Source organism: Eptesicus fuscus, chromosome 6 (assembly GCF_027574615.1).
Source record: "Eptesicus fuscus isolate TK198812 chromosome 6, DD_ASM_mEF_20220401, whole genome shotgun sequence".
NCBI classification, from domain to species: Eukaryota; Metazoa; Chordata; class Mammalia; order Chiroptera; family Vespertilionidae; genus Eptesicus; species Eptesicus fuscus.
In genome coordinates, this window is record NC_072478.1 from 9,682,528 (window position 1) to 9,698,639 (window position 16,112).

Sequence of the window (16,112 nt, forward strand, 5' to 3'; positions counted from 1 at the left end):
CTCGATTCAGCACAGGGTGACTGGGCTTAAACCAGCAGGACAACGGGGACAGCCCTCTGTGAGGCTGGGCGGCAGGAGTGTGGGAGAAATGGTGAGTCTGCTTGGGGATGGCTGCCTGGGCCTGGGACACACCCAGGAGCCACACCCCATAGGTACATGACAAATCCGGAGTTCAGGACAGAGGGCCTTCCCAGCTGGCAGCCTTCTCTGTGCTCCAGTCCCGTCCTCATCTCTGCTGGGTGGCTCCCGGGGGAGGGGAGGAAGCCCCCTTGGGCGTGCTGTGCCCAGGTTAGCAGAAATGGCAGCCAGGCTCCCCTCTCTGGGCTGTGGCTCCCGCTCCTTGGAGATCTAGAATCCACAGAGCTGGCATGGACCCCCTAACCCCGAGATCCATGCTTCCCAACAGCAATCACCGGGTGCCCACGCAGGTTCACAGGCTCCCCCCGCAGACTCTCTCTGCTGGGATAGGTCGGGTGGGGCCCAGGAACCGAATGTTTTAAGATGCACCCAGGTGACACCGGAACAGTCTGCTGACCTGCTCGGAGAAGCCCTGCTCCCAGCAGATGCTCGGTCAGACCCTCCTGCAGCTGCGGCCCCTCCTCTCTGGCTCTGCTGAGAAAGTAGAGGGCGAGTGGGGGGGGAGGGGAGTGTCTACAGGGAGGGGAGGCTGCTGGCACCTAAAGTGAGATGGATAACGCTAACATCACATCTGAGTGCTCACTACTACGGCCGGGTGCTGCTGGGACGCCTCCAAGTCAGTATTTGAAACAACTTTCCCCATTTTGCAGTTGAGGCGACTGAAGCTTAAAGTCAAGTCATCCAGTTGGTGGTGGCGTGTACTCCATACCTGTCACCCAAAGCACAGGGTGAGGGTAGGCAAGCTACGCCCTGCCCTCTGGCCTCAGTCTTCCCCTCTTTAAAATGCCCTAACTGGTTTGGCTCAGTGGATACAGCGTTGGCCTGCGGACTCAAGGGTCCCAGGTTCAATTCTGGTCAAAGGCTTATATCTTGGTTGTGGGCACATCCCTAGCAGGGGGTGTGCAGGAGGCAGCTGATCGATGTTTCTCTCCCATTGATGTTTCTAACTCTCTATCCCTCTCCCTTCTTCTCTGTAAAAAAATCAATAAAATATATTTTAAAAATAAATAAAAAATAAAAATAAAATGCAGAGAACTTGCCCCACCTGCTTCCAGGAGACTCTGGGGTCTTAACGATGATGATCGCAACACCCCGCTGGAAAGCCAGCAGCGTTTCCCCCAAGCAGCACCTGTGCCACCTCCGGGACCCTTCACCCAGTCTGCATGCTGCCTGCAGGGCACGTCTGGACCTCTGCCCACCCATCACTGGAGGGAAAGGGCAAAGGGCATCCCTTCTGCCCTGCGCTGAGTGCCGCATACAAAGGTCTCACTATGCAAGTCTCAATAGAAGGCTCTGTTTGGCGGCAATAATATTATTTTCTGCTGCTGACGTGTCACCTCCATTTTTGTACTGGGAATATTCGGCTGCATTTTCCTCTGCGGGCCGTGCCATGTCAGAGAGAAATGACACCCCCAGATCCTCGGACCCGGGAAACACATGGAAGGGGTCAGGCGACATGGCTTGGAGAAAGCCAGAAAGATGGGAGGAAGAGGGGCAGGCTTTGTTGCACCAATCTGCTTACTTCAATGGCTTGTTTCTGCAAGTTTGCACTTGAATCTCTAAGCATTTCTTTCTGGCCTCGGTAGTCATTAAAGAAGCTCCAATCTCACCCAAGGAGCAGATTGTGGATACCAATGAAGTCACCTTAAGCTAGTTCTGTGCAAGGTTCCTTCTCTGAAAAGCATGCCCAGGCCACTCCGTCGCTTGAAGCAATGCAGAAAGTATGACCCGACAGCAGGAAAAAAATCCCGGTTTCCTCATCAGCATTATCACCGCTTATCTCCTGAGGGGAGGAAGGGCAGGCTAGTAGAAATGCTATGGAGGTCAGTAACCACGGGTGGTTATGTGTCAGCGTAGCTAACATTTTTCTCTGGATGTAAAAAGCAGTGGAGTTTGGGGTGGGACGACTCTGACCACATCCTTGCCACTTCTGATGACTTTTATTCTTTGGAAAAGTTTGCTCCACTAAATCCCCCTCCTCTTTCATGCCTCCCACACCTGCATTAAAATGCGATCACATTCTGCCCCGCTGAGCAGGGCAGGCAGTCTGACTGCTCACTGCTCCTTCACGCCCATCTGCCCTTAGGCCACCCGGCCCAGCTGCTAGACTCACGAGGAGGTCCCTTGTCCTGCACAGAAGCCACCACCTGGAATGAAGGAAGGGAAGCCCATGGCCGCTGAGGAAGAAAGAAGGCCACAGAGAAAAGGCAGGGTGTTGGCAAGAAGGGATATGCCTACCTGGCGAAGGTGGTGGGAAAGGGGAGGCACAAAAGGGACAAGAAGCAGGAGAGGGGCCAAGAATGGGCCCAGTGTGAGGAGTGCAGGAGCACATTCAGGAATGACAGAGGAGAAACAGACTGATGGGGTCTTTCAAGAATGTCTGAGAAAAAAACGGAATTTTTAAAAAAAAAATATATATATATTTTATTGATTTTTACAGAGAGGAAGGGAGAGGGATATAGTTAGAAACATCGATGAGAGAGAATCATCGATCAGCTGCCTCCTGCACACCCCCTACTGGGCATGTGCCCGCAACCAAGGTACATGCCCTTGACTGGAATCGAACCTGGGACCCTTCATTCCGCAGGCCGATGCTCCATCCACTGAGCCAAACCGGTTAGCGCAAAAAAAAACAACAACGGAATTTTCTGTATCTATTGAACAAAATGCATGTTATGAGAGGGAAACTGTCTCTGAGCTCCAAGGTGGGAGCTGGAAAGAACACGCAGGGCCATCTAGTGCACACCCTTCACTGTGCCAATGAGCAGCTAAAGCCCAAAGAACAGAGGTGACTTGCCAAGATCACACAGCACGTGAGTGTTAGAGAGAGACCTGGCTGGGGACACTTCCTCCATGGAGGGCTCCGGCCCAGCAATCCCTCCAGGGGCTGACATCACTGGCCACTCCCTCAGGAAATATTAGTTGTGGCTTATTAACGCTTGGTGACCAATGCTGGGACCTACAGGGACCCCATATGATCCACACCAGAGGCAGGTTATAACCTTGACCTGACCTTGCAGGCTGACAGCAAGCAGTCTGTGCTTTTCCAAGCTCCCAAGTGCGGCTCCCCAGCAGGAAGAGGGATGGAAATGCCCGGTGGTGCCAAGTGCATCCTAACAGACACGGCTGACAAAACAGCAGGCTTTCCCACGAGGCCAGAGTCCCAAGGCGTGGGGGGAGGGCCCCCCTTGAGAATGCATCCACTAGATTAGGTGATGTGTGCAGCAAGAAAGCAATATGAGCCCTAGCTGGTTTGGCTCAGTGGATAGAGCGTCAGCCTGTGGATTGAAGGGGCCTGGGTTCGATTCCGGTCAAGGGCATATGCCCGGGTTGCGGGCTCGATCCCCATTAGGGGGTGCACAGGAGGCAGCCGATCAGTGATTCTCTCTCATCATTGATTTTCTATCTCTCTCTCCCTCTCCCTTCCTCTCTGAAATCAATAAAATATATTTTTTTTTAAAAAAAAGGAAGAAAGATGAAGGCCTAAGCTTGGAGGGTCTTTCTGGGCAGTGATGAGAAAGCTGAAACAGGAGAGTGGTCTCTGACCCTCAGACACACGGAAGACCAGGACAGAGAGAGTGCGAGGAGGTGCGTATGTGATTTAAAATGCAGGGGAGCTCAGACTAGGAGGGCAATCAGGGCGACGTTCTTCTAGGTGGCAGGATAGAAAAGAGGAAGCTTCAAGACAGAGCCTGAAGTCACAGGTAAAAAGACCATCATTCTGAAAAATAACCAGTTAAGACAGGTTTTCCTAAAGTATACATAGCTATGTCTTCTGTTAGCTTTTCAGACAGATTGTACTTTTACTCTTAGATAAAATCTTTTTTTTTTTTTTAATATGTGTCTGCTGGCCACTGTGCAGTTTGCCTATCTCCTCAAAAACAAAATATTTGTCCAAGGGCAAGCAGTAGGCATGCTGAAAACGGACCATTCGTAAGTAAACTCCTAACGTGTGTGCTATGACCCAAGAAAGAGACATTAGATTTGGCTGAATGAAAAGCATAAATCCTTCAGAGCCAAACATGAAGAGTACCCGGCCACTGGTGGGCACAGTTTTCTTCCCGGATCAGACGAGATTGGGTGTGTTCAGGGTGGTATGGCTTTAGATTACAGTTTTCTTATCTAAATGACAATCAGTATTATGTGTGGGTCTCAACCATAAAGAGTTTTTAAGAAATATATTATCTGTGGTTCCTTCTCCAAGAAGGACTGCTCAATTCCATTCATGTCAAATCCAGGCCGGGAAGAACTGGCCCATCTGATTTTCTCATCAGTGGACAAGAGATTCCTGCTTCAACACGTGCTGCACCCCATCCTCATTTCGAGAAGATGCGCCCTCGGGAATTCTTTAAAAATCAGAATCAAACACTTACGAGCAAAAGCTCAAAATTGGTAGCTTTGGAGATTACTCTGAGTGCTGTGTTTTCACAGTAACCACAATCAAATCACATTTGCAATGTAACTTTTGTCTGAAAGTTCTCAGGCAGAGAAAGCAAGAAGCCACTCCTTTTATCCTACCACAATTCTCTAGATCCGTATTCTCAAGTTCCATCGGAGAAGTCAGAGTTGGACAGAAAATACGAGTCAGAAAACAAGACAACTGCCTGGCCACCCGCACCCCCACTCCCTTATGAGGCAGATCAAGCCACTGCCCGGTTCAGCAGCTTCTGAAAGAAAAAAGGCAAACAACACAGACTCCTGTTCCCGTGGTAAAGGCTCCCGCGTGCGAAGATTACTATTGGAAGCTGTCTTACTGATCATGGTGGTGCCGCCGGCCAGAGCTGCCTTGGTGCCTTGGAAGAAGTCATCAGCAGAAGTCATTCCCTGGTCAGGCATCTGGAAGCGGGTATGGACGTCGATCCCTCCGGGAATCACCATCCTGGAATGGGCCTCGATGGTCTTGACCCCTCCGGGCACAATCAGGTTTTCTCCTATTTGCCTGCATGAATAGGGTGGTGACAATGGTGGTAAGTGAAATGTCCTTGAATCAAATGAAATCTGACAGACATTTTCACTAAGCCCTACCCCAGCCTTCCCTGTGTTCACTAGACATTTCCAGTTACTGTAATTATTCATAATATATGTGCACTCGCCACTCCCTACCACCAGCTAAGAAGCAATACAGCGCTTCCTTAGAAAACAAAAGTTAAATAAGGCACCAGAGGCCTAATCAAAGAGGCTTAGTTACCAGAAAACCCCTAAAATCAAATGATAACAAGACCCCAAGGGATTTACATAAAATGCCACTGTACTTTCTCGATAAACACACAGTTGAGTTAATTATCCTATAGCAATTTCCTCCAGACCTGTTGGCACTTTACAAACATGCATTTTCACCAAATCCTTTGCAACATAGAGAAAATAGGGGAGGAGCAAAAATAAATAAATAAGTGAACACTATGATTAGAACAATTTGAAAATTTGGAAGCCTGTCATTAGCAACTCAGATAATAAGGCAGAAAAATTCATTATGTTGAAGGATATGAATTCATTTCCAATGTTTAAAAAAAATATTTCTGCTTCATCTTTCTACCAGTTTGTATTTTTTTTTTAAAGGAAAAAGTAATCAAGGAGAAGTTGATAAAGTTCAAAATCAAATTAGTGACGACTAAAAATAGCCCCCAGGCTTGCTCACTTCCAGGCCAGTGTCTTTCTGCTAGATTCTAACTGGGGGGAATGGGACAGGCAAGTCATGGTATGTGAGAGCCTGGAGCAGAGACTGTCATAGGCACACACACATGGAGAAAGCATTAAATGTGGAAATGGTGGGACCTATTTTAGGTCATAAATCAGGGTGTGAGTTTCCAGGCAACACATACATCCACACCAGTTTTCCACTGCTCAGGAATGGTTTGCTGTAGGACTTGATGAATGCTGCTTATTCAAAAGATGTCATTTGCAGCAATGTTTGTCTTTAAACAGATGTGCTATTTCTCTGGAGCCTTATGAGCTGTCCCAGTCGGAAGGGCACAAGGATACTGGTATGTACTCAGCTCACTTAACCCTCTAGAATCCAAAAATACCCTAATGCAATAACTGCTCTGTTGTTAGGAACACAATACACAAGCAACACAAGGGCAGTCTTATTGGTGTTTGTTGGCACTTAAAGAATGAAACCTAAAATTCCCTTGGGATGAGGCAGTAATTTGTCTATGTTACTTAATTTGTTTTCCTTTGGCCCAACCACTGAATTCTTGATTCAGAAAGCAGATGTGCTATCTCGATGGAAAAGGGTATACTCACACTTGTGTCCTTCCATTGGACAAGACAAGCAAACAACTACGTTCTAGGAAAACCTTTAATATATGCAATAGATCCTAAACCAAGTATTTGAGCTGGCAACAAGAAGAAATTGTGTCACCTGGGTTAAAAATAGCAAATTACATAATGCGTTAGGAAATGGGTATGCATTTAATTGTGGCTTTGAATTCCCTAAATCTGAGTTTTCAAATTCACTAATTACTACCAATCAAAATGGGCTTAAATAGACACTAAGTCACTCTTTGAAGTCACTAAAGCTTGATATTATGTGTGTGAATTGTAGGTAATGCTTGGGAATACTGGAAGGTACACGAATTCTTCTATATGAGTTACACTTACTTGATCAACCCATCTTCCATGTATATGTCTGCATAGAATGACTGGTCATCATTAACGATTTTACCTCCTTTGATCAGAAGACGATCACTCTGAAACAAAGACATACTAAGGTCACCATGTATGCCTGACCCATGAGGAACATTGGTACTAAAATAAGTGAGCTAAGGGCACATTTCACTATTCAAAAGTGATACTCAGCCCAGCGGGCATGGCTTAGGGTGGAGCATCAACCTATGAATTAGGAGGTCACAGTGTGATTCCCGGTCAGGGTACATGCCCAGGATGTGGACTGGGTCTCCAGTGGGGGGCGTGCAGGAGGCAACCGATCAATGATTCTCTCATCACTGATGTTTCAATATCTCTCTCCCTCACCCTTCCTCTCTGAAATCAATAAAAATCTATTTAATGCTCAAAATGAGCCAATTTGGGGAAGGTTCGGTGACAATGGTGAACCTGTATGTGGGAACCCATTTGACACATGATGAGTAGGAACTTGCTGGTAAAGCTCAAAGCTTATCGTCATAGATTTAAAAACAAACAAAAAACCCTCTTTGCAGAAGACAATACTTTTTAATGGCTTTAAGCTAAACTTCATTTAAAAAAAAAATACACCCACATGTAGGGAAGTCAATTCTTGGCAAGCTTTGTGTGGGGGAAAAATTAACCAAAAGTCTGTTGTCATGGCAAACTCAACACAAACACACTAGGTTCCACCATAACAAGGTTTCCATTCAGCCTGTTCATTATATTTGCACTTCATTTTGAGGTAAATCACAGCAATTGTAGCAAAGAGAGAAAAAAACCTCTTCAATTATATACCATTTTAACTATTAAACTGTTAAGGAAAAGGAAAAGTTTTATGATAAAGTAGATGAGAGGGCAAGTTCTAAATCTAACACCACTATAAATTGTCAATTCACTTATGATATAATTAGTGTAAAAACTACATATGACAAGCAGCACATGAGGGCCAAGAATATAATGAAAATGTTGCATTATGACTCCTCTCTATTCCAAAGGCTTTGACGGAATGCAATGTTAAAATCAGTGGATATACACCTGTGCTATTCCACACTGGGTTGAAATGTTACAAGTTAAACCACAGATTGCCCTCTTAATATGCAAAACATTTCAAAGGAATGGCATTCATCTTGACAATGGTTAACTCTAACTTGTTACAAAACAACATGCTCAGCAAGTGCTATTTATACTTAGCACCCGCCAAAGAAAATATTATAGCAAATGTGTAGTAAAAAACACATAAACTATGAGACCCAAGAAGATCCTTTTACACAAAAATGCACACATGGATTTACAAAGTAACATAATGAAAAACAGTAAGATCATTAAATTTTGTACACTTCAGTCTGCTGTAGACTTGGGAAAGTCATATGGGACGACATAATCAACAACAATTAAGGTAAATGTAAGAACCTTCACGAAATCCAGTGAGGTGGATGGAGATTCTTAACCCATGACACATAAAGAAACTGAGGCACAGAGAGGTTAAGTCACTTGCCCAAGGTCACCTGATCCAGTGCATTTTCCTCTGTCTGCACAGAACGCCCCCTCAGGACCCGACTTTGACAGGATAAATATTGCCGGGGAGGCACCACCTGCTCCCTCATTCTCTGTGGTACCTGTCCCAGCCATCCCTGTGAATCCCCGAGCCAACACACACACACACACACACACACACACACGCACACACACACACACACGGAGAAACATCACAGCCCTGTTCACTCTCGTGCCTTCCAGAAGGCTTCTTACATAAGAGGCTGGCTTGTGAGGATGGAAGGAAGGAGGGAGACCGTGCTATATAGGTCCTCCATCATGCAGCCAGATTTGAAGGGTAGAAGGGGGCGCTCTTTTAAACATCAGTCTTGTTTGCTCTTTAATTTTTTTTCCCTCCCCGCACTGTCAAAACGAAACTGCCTATTTCATTCAGGAAGACAGCGATTTATTTGAGACTTGCAGCAAATGTGCTCTCCACCCCCTCTCTCCAGACTTCTTCCTCCCAACAGAGAATATCCAACCTCGGGTCCCCCTCGCCCGGCCCTTTGGGATCCTGGGTCTTTGGCCTTTTAGGAAAAGCTACTCCCCACCCTCGCCATTGAGCAGCCTGGCTCGTCCCATAAAATCCTCTCCAGCACACACCCCCGCCCCTGTGCATTTGCTTCCACATCTCTCTCCTGCGGATGGGTGTGTCCTCGTGCATCCACAGGAGGCCGGGGTGCCCGTGGCTAGGGAGGAAAGCGCGCCCTCCAACCCAGCCCTGAACACATCTACACTTTTCAAGGATCCCTTCGGTCTCTGCCTCAGCCCCGGGTTCTACCCAGCAATCAGTGGGGCCAATTGCAATCGCACATCATTATATAACAATGAATGTCCCTCGCGTTCCACCCGCCCTCCCCAGCAGTTCATTGGGGATGTAGATAGAGAACTAAGACCAGCGAAATCTTTTTTCCAGGAAAAGATGGGGAGAGGATGGGCGCGGTGGGAGTCAGAACCTGTGTTCACATCGCTGAAGCATCGCCAGTTCATCGCGTGGATGTTTTTCTCGCGGTTTAACAAACTGAGCGCCCCAGGCCCCCCGTAAGGGCGCCAGCACCTCCGGCCAGCGGGATCATTGTCTGGCCGAGGCCCGGCCGGGCCATCTGCTCCGCGCGTCGCGCAGCGCCATTACCTCCCCGGGCCGGGCTCGGCGCTGTCCCCAGCGCCCACCCTCCCGGCCCGCTTTGTATGCGCCAGCACGGACGCCTCCTGGCTGCAGAAGGGACAGAAGAAAGCCAGCCCGGAGCCCTGCCAGGGTCCCAGCCCCGAACCAGAGGGCGAGAAAGCCAACAGGGCCACCAAAACCGGTCCCTGGTCAACAAAAAGCCCCCGCCTGGCCCCCACCCTTCTCGGCTCATCCCCGCGTCCCTGTTTTTCCTTCCCGTTTCCACATCATCCTGGTACGCCCTGCCCTTCCAGCATCCCTCTGCTGTCATTCCGCCGCCGGGGCTGAAACCTGCTCCTTTTTCTCAGGGGCCGGAGGAAGGCTCCAGAAAGCCCTTTATGGCGGGGGCGGCAGACACCGGGAGAATCCATTTCCCATTTCCCCGTCCAGCTCCCCGAGTCCAGCCTCGCAGCACGCAGCCCGGAGAACAATATCCGAGCTCCAACCATGCATATGCAATCTGGCATCCATTTGCTGACACCCCACAGGCCAGCACTGCAGCATCGCGCTCTGACAATAAAAGGATACAGCGGATCTGGCGCGCAACCCAGGACGACCTCAATGCACTCACGCTATTTTAATGTCTTACAAATCATGTGGCTCATAATTCTATGATTGCGTCTCCTACCACCACGATCGCCTTCTTTAGTAACGGGGGCGGGGGGGGGGGAGTTAGGTCCCTCTTCCTCCCCCTCCTTAAAAAAAAAAAAATTCCTTAGATGTTCTGTGCCACAAAAGGTTGCTGGCCGACCACAATTTCCCAAGTGCCAAACTCACCGTGATGCGTGGAATATTTTTCTTCCCCTGATAAGACATCTCTCTCCTGGGAAAAAAATAATTTCAAGAGGGCAGCTTTAAGGCAAAAAAGAAAAAAAAAATGCCAAAAAAAGAGAGTTGATATATATATTTTTTTTTTTTGCAGGATTGAAAAAGGTGCAACAGCTTAGCTAGTCTTGCTGATAACAAATTCCAGGAACGTAAGAGATAAATGCAATCCTCTGTCTCTCTTTCTTCCTCTCCTCCAACACAGCCCCAGCCAGGGCGGAAAAAAAAAGAAAGAGAGGGAGAGAACAGGAGGGAAGGGGGTGGAAATAAACTACAGCAATAAAAGCCTCGGTTCGAGTCGGCCACCGCGGCGCATGCGCCGCCAGCCACTCCCTTTCCTCTCAGGCAAAAGCCATCCGCTTCGGGAGAGACGAGCCCTGATTGGCCACAACCGTGGGATATGCAAATGTCCAGGCGGGAGGGGCGCGGCGCGAGAGCGCGAAATGCTGCAGTGTGCGGCGGAGGGCGGCGGCCGGGGCGGGCGGCCGGCCGGCCGGGGGGCGCGCCTTTCGCGCCCTTTCTTCGGGCCAGCGCCTCGGGGACAGTGGCTGCGGGAGCCCCAAATGCAGCAGCAACCGCAACGTCAGGGAAAATGGCGGGTGATCCTTACGAACAGGGGAGCCCAGCCCGGAGTCGGTGGTCTTCCTTGTAGCCCGAGCGGCACGCACCCGGTGGATGCCCGCCTGCGCGCCAATCCGCGGAGGCCGCCGCTGCAGCCCCGCGTGGGGTGACTGCGCCGAACCAATGGCTTCGCTGGCGGCGAGCGCGCGACTGCACCACCGGCCGGCGCCGCGCCGCCCGGGAGGGGCGCCCGAGCTCTCCTCCCGCCGCCCTCGCCCTTCGCGAAGGCTCGTTCTGCCTCCGCCCAGGAGTCGACGGGGGAATTGCAATGGCAGCGAGCGGAGGGAAGGGAGAGGGCTCGCCGCGGCGCCGCCCAGCCCCGGAGAGGGGCGGCTGGACCGGGGCCTGCGAACGGGGCGGGGCGGCGTCCGCAGGGCTCCCCGGGGGCGAGCAGGGGTGCGGGCCGGAGGCGAGGCTGGAAACCTAGCCGAGGGCGAGCGCAGGGCTGCAGGCACCCGTGGCCTGGCAGCTGGGAAGTCAGGGGTAGGGAAGGGGGGCCGCTGGAGAAGGCCGCAGTCCGCCGCTGGGGATGCAAACCCTGCCCTGAATTGTCCCTTGTGCCTTCGGCCCGCAAGGAACTTGGGGGCAGGGGGCTCAGCAGCTGCCTGTTGAGGCAAAAATGGCCCAGTCCGGGGCCCTGTTCTCTTTACCAGTCACGCCCACCTAGACCCATCTGTGGATGGTCGCATTTCTCTGGTGCCTGCAGATCTGTTGAGAAAAAGCTGTTGGAATTACAGCGCCCAAGGAGCCCCCCAAATTTTCAGTGCTATAGACAGGCCTCCACACAACCTAATGGGGCAAAAAGCGAGGAGAGACACGGAAGAAGCAGAAGGAATGAAAGCTTACGTCCCAAAAGAAGGGGAAACTGAGCCATGGAGAAAGCCTCCTGGAATCAGAGTTAAAAACACTCCCCAGCCAGAGATCCTAGTCACTCTCAAGGCGTCGGAGGCACCTCGGCGCTAGCACCTGGACAGGCCCCGGCCTGAGTCATGCCTCTTCCTTCAGAGTCGCTGCGGAAGAAAACCTGGTCCCTTTGATCCCCGGCAACATACCTGGGGTCCTCTCTTTGGAAGGTTGCCCAGGCAGGTGCAAGGGCTCAAACCAGTGGCAGCCATGGCTTTGGATTTCTCTGCCTGAGATCAAACAATAGCTAGGCCTACATAATCTAGGCCGTCCAGCAGCCATTAGAAAAAGGCATCTGTTTAATTGGCTCACACCTGCTCAGCAAAGATTAGCCAGATAAATACAGAATAATCCTGGGGCTACTGTGGGCCCATGTTCTGATGCCTTTCTGCATCTGGCCACTTGGGGCTGTTATCTGTTCACAAAGTGTGAAATGCACCCGCTCACACCCGCTCACTCATTCCTGTAAATTCTAAAGGCCCAGAAAAGCGGGGTGAGGCATGCAGGAAGCTCCCCAACTGGTTAATTCATTCAGGTTCCAATTAGCTATGCATCTTGAAAATAATATAGAAGCACTTCCTTCTCCAACCATGTGCTGTGCTAAGAGAAAAGTGAGTTGATATCAGCAAGGACTGATGTCAGCCTGCAGGGGTTCAAACCACAAGTCAGACTGCGTGAAGGGGGCCCTCCTACCTGTGAAAGCCAACAGTGCGTTTCCACAGGGAAGGGGGGGGGGGATGTAGAGTGGCAGGGGGCCAGGTGTTATTAAATAATTAGAAAATACCACTTGGCAAGCAGGTAAATAATGAGATTCAAATTAATTTAAAACCAAATGACCTCTAATTATATTGTGTGTTTATATTCTTCTTATGTTCTCCTGCTCCTGAATTGCTTGATCTTAACAGATGTAACTATAGCTAGTTAGTTGCCAATTTTCCATGGAATATTTTGCTTTGCAATAAAAGCTCCCAAGAGCTTTTGTGTCACTTATTTTTACAGCCATTAATATGAGGTTCTTAGTCCATAATTGACATTTCCACTCATAAATATCCAAAGATGTAAGGTTTGAACTGATTGGTCTGTTCCAAGATAGAGCCTAAGAGTATTTGGCACATAGGAGACAACAAATAATGTTAATGGGCCAGGGAAAAGAACTGCCTGCAATCTGCATTTCTTACCGTACTTACCGCTCCCTGCAACGCAGAGAAGTAGGGGCGGGGGGAGAATTTTCCACCTACTCTACACGGAAAACTTGTTCCTATGCACTTTTTATACTGTCTTTAAACAAACATTCCATGAAAATTTTCTGTAAAGTTTCAGATCATTGTCCCGCTACCAAATATTTGAGCCTGTTCTTGGGTATGATTTTTCCAAATATTTAAAAAATTAAATGCATGTCAAACATGAAAAGGCATTGTAAGATGGCCTATTCCACATTATGACCCCTTTCCAAAGCCCCTGCCTTCCCAGACTCCTCCCCCAGCACCTAGAAAGAGCAAGATGTGATGACTAACTGACATAGCCATTTAATGAAACCGTTTTTCCCCTGGCATTTTGGTGGTCTGGGGGAAAGGAGAAACTGCCCAAACAGATCCATGAGCAGGAGGAGTGAGGTCTACCCAGGTGCTGTATCAGACCCTGACCTCTGCAGCTGCATCTCCCATCCCTGACACCCAGGCCCTCATCCCCATGCTCAGGGTGCATGCAGTGGTGCACCCCCCCACACACACTGCCCTTGCCCAAATCTGTGCCCTGTCCTGAGCTGTTCTCTTCACCTCTCTCCCTTCCCCTCAACACTTCCTCTAAAAATGAGCGTAAATATCATCTCAATAAAGTCTGCCCTCATCCTGTCTCCTAAAGTCTTAAGCACAACCTCCTATATTCGCCTCAACTGTAACATACATCCTGCCATATTGTAATTATCTGTCCATTTCTTCTATTAGAGTATGACTCCTAGAAGCTAAAAGCTTTGCATTCCTCTTTTTCCAGGAGCCAGTGCACGACCTGGCCCATGGTGGGGGCCCTCCACATTGGGTGCATAAGTAAATGCTGTCATTTCTATGACAAGAAAAGAAGATGCGTCCATGTCACCATCAGAGGGAGCTTTGACATCAACAATATCTCCAACTCAGGCATTTCTCTTAGCACTGTGGCCTTGCTGGGTCTTCCTTCTTGGCAGCCCAGCCCCTCTCCTGCAAGTCCCTGAAAGTGCAAGAGGACCTTGTTACCATGCAGCTTATGATTCTTTTCATGGGTGTAGCTGCCTGAATGTTAAGCTACACCTTCCCTAAACAAACTGCCACACACCATCAAGCCTGAGAAAATGCAGGGAGAGCGCATCCAACCCTAAAATGAACTCCAGAATCGTACGAGGCAGCTCCAGTCTCAGCACCAACTTCTTAAAGCTTTCTCTCTCCCCCCTCCCATTTTTCTTTGTGCATACCTATATTATACCATTTATCATATTACCAGAGGCCCGATGCATGAAGATTCGTGCAAGAATAGGCCTTCCTTCCCCTGGCTGCCAGCACCGCCTTCACTCCAGCTGGAGCCGCCTTTCCGCCTTCTGCCTCTCGCCTTGTTGCATCAATTTGCATATTCCCTCCTTATTGGCTGTGGGCACTGCCATCTTTGTCATGGAGTTACGGTCAATTTGCATACTCTGTCTTTGTTAGATAGGCTACCACCTACACTATAATATGATGGTATTCCTCACCTGTACCATCACTAAGTGAGCATGACTTTCCTTCCATTTAGAGTTGGAGCTCACAGAGACTGGGCACTCTTTCAAAAGCCGTACTCGTGTCTTACCCTCATATAGGGCCAAATGGGTGAGGGTTCAGGAAGGATGGGGTGCCTGGAGGGATGTCCAAGTGATGACATCCAGTCAGTGTTATACAACCTGGGCAGCTGGGGTGGGAGAAGGAGTGCTGTCACTCAGGCGCCACTGGGTGACTGGCTGCTTTCAGTTCCTCAGCACCCTGCACAGTACGGGTCCCGTCTGGGCCCAGGCCCACCACTGTGCTTGGTTTCATCTTCCCCCTTTGGGAGGCAGGAATAACCATTTCTGCTTCTGTGGCCTCTCCTGGGCCTCTGCAGAAGTGTAACGTTCAGGATGTCATAGAGCAGAGAAACTCCGAAACAGAAGTTGCTGACAAAGAATGGAGCCTAGATGTGGCAAAGAGAAACCCCCCGAGCCCCCTCATTGCTCAGCCCTGACTCCAAGGGCTGTGGCCTCACATGCAGCCTGCAGAGGCGTTAAAATTCACACGGTGGCAAAGAGAAGGTACTGGAATTCTTTGCCAGAAACAAGGCATCGAGTAGGACATTTGAGCTGGAAGAGATGCCTTCTTCTCTGCTGAAGGAACCAGGCCATCACTTTCTTTGTGCGTGTAACCCTGAAAGGGCAGAGTCTGCAGAGGGACAGGCACAGGCGGGCTGACGGGTCCAAACCTGCCCAAGACATTCCCCCCGTGGTGCATTCTTTACTGGGGAGGGGGAGGGGGAAAGGACAGAGTAGTGACCCATAATGGTCAGGAGTGACTGGCCCTCTGAGCTAGATGCGGGTCTTGCTAGAATTGTAAGACTATCAGTCAACCTAGTGGAGGCTGTGAAAGCAGCTGAAGTCCTTACTGTGTCAAGACGGGAGGCTCAGCTGTTCAAGTCCATGGGGCCCAGAGGAAAGTGTGCACTTCACAGCATCGAGTAAACTTGGCGTTCTCCTCTTACCTCCAGCCAGTGTACATCCTCCCAGGTGACCCTTGCGTTCCCTACCTTGCACATCACACATGCGCTGTGTGACAGATTTTCCCTGGTTTTTTTTTCTACAGAGCAGGACACTGACAGCATCTTGCTCCAGCCGTCATGCCTCAGGCCTGCCCTCTGGCGGTGAATGAGGAAAGTGCACTGAGATCCCCTCTGTCTTGGTCTGGCTGGTGGGTGACTCAGAACTAGGGAAGGGCCTTGTTTCAGTGTTCCTGAGTCTCCTGCAGTGATTTTGCCTCTGCACTGGAACCCTTTGGGGCCCTGCTCAGACACGCTGATTAGAATCTCCAGAGATAAAGCCCCGGAATGTTAACTAGTCTACCTCTGGCCACTAAACCTCCCCAGCCTCCTTTTATAGAAGAAGAAGTGAGAACACTCTCACTCCCTACCTAGGATTTTCCCAACTCCCCAGAATACATCGGTGCTCTGCTCTTTACCCAGTGGGACGGACTTATGCAAGAGTGGTAAATATGATCATCATGACCCTCTACTTGTCTGCCTTTTAGTGAAACACTGTTATATAGTCGGTAAGGAGGGA

General features: G+C 49.6%; 1 protein-coding gene across 3 annotated transcripts in view; it reads right to left on the reverse strand.

Annotated features, from left to right (window-relative positions):
* Positions 1–16,112, reverse strand: part of DPYSL2 (dihydropyrimidinase like 2) — a 112,226-nt gene that overhangs the window by 61,452 nt on the left and 34,662 nt on the right. The window contains exons 1-3 of one of the 3 annotated variants that reach the window (XM_054717203.1): positions 10,954–10,966; positions 6,739–6,827; positions 4,893–5,077 (exon numbers count right to left, since the gene is read on the reverse strand). In XM_054717203.1, the coding sequence (XP_054573178.1) occupies positions 4,893–5,077; positions 6,739–6,758 (205 nt within the window). In that variant the 5' untranslated portion in view covers positions 6,759–6,827; positions 10,954–10,966. Of the gene's footprint in view, positions 1–4,892; positions 5,078–6,738; positions 6,828–10,237; positions 10,677–10,953; positions 10,967–16,112 lie in introns of those variants that run through there. The other 2 variants (XM_008151451.3, XM_008151450.3) reach the window with 2 other exon arrangements.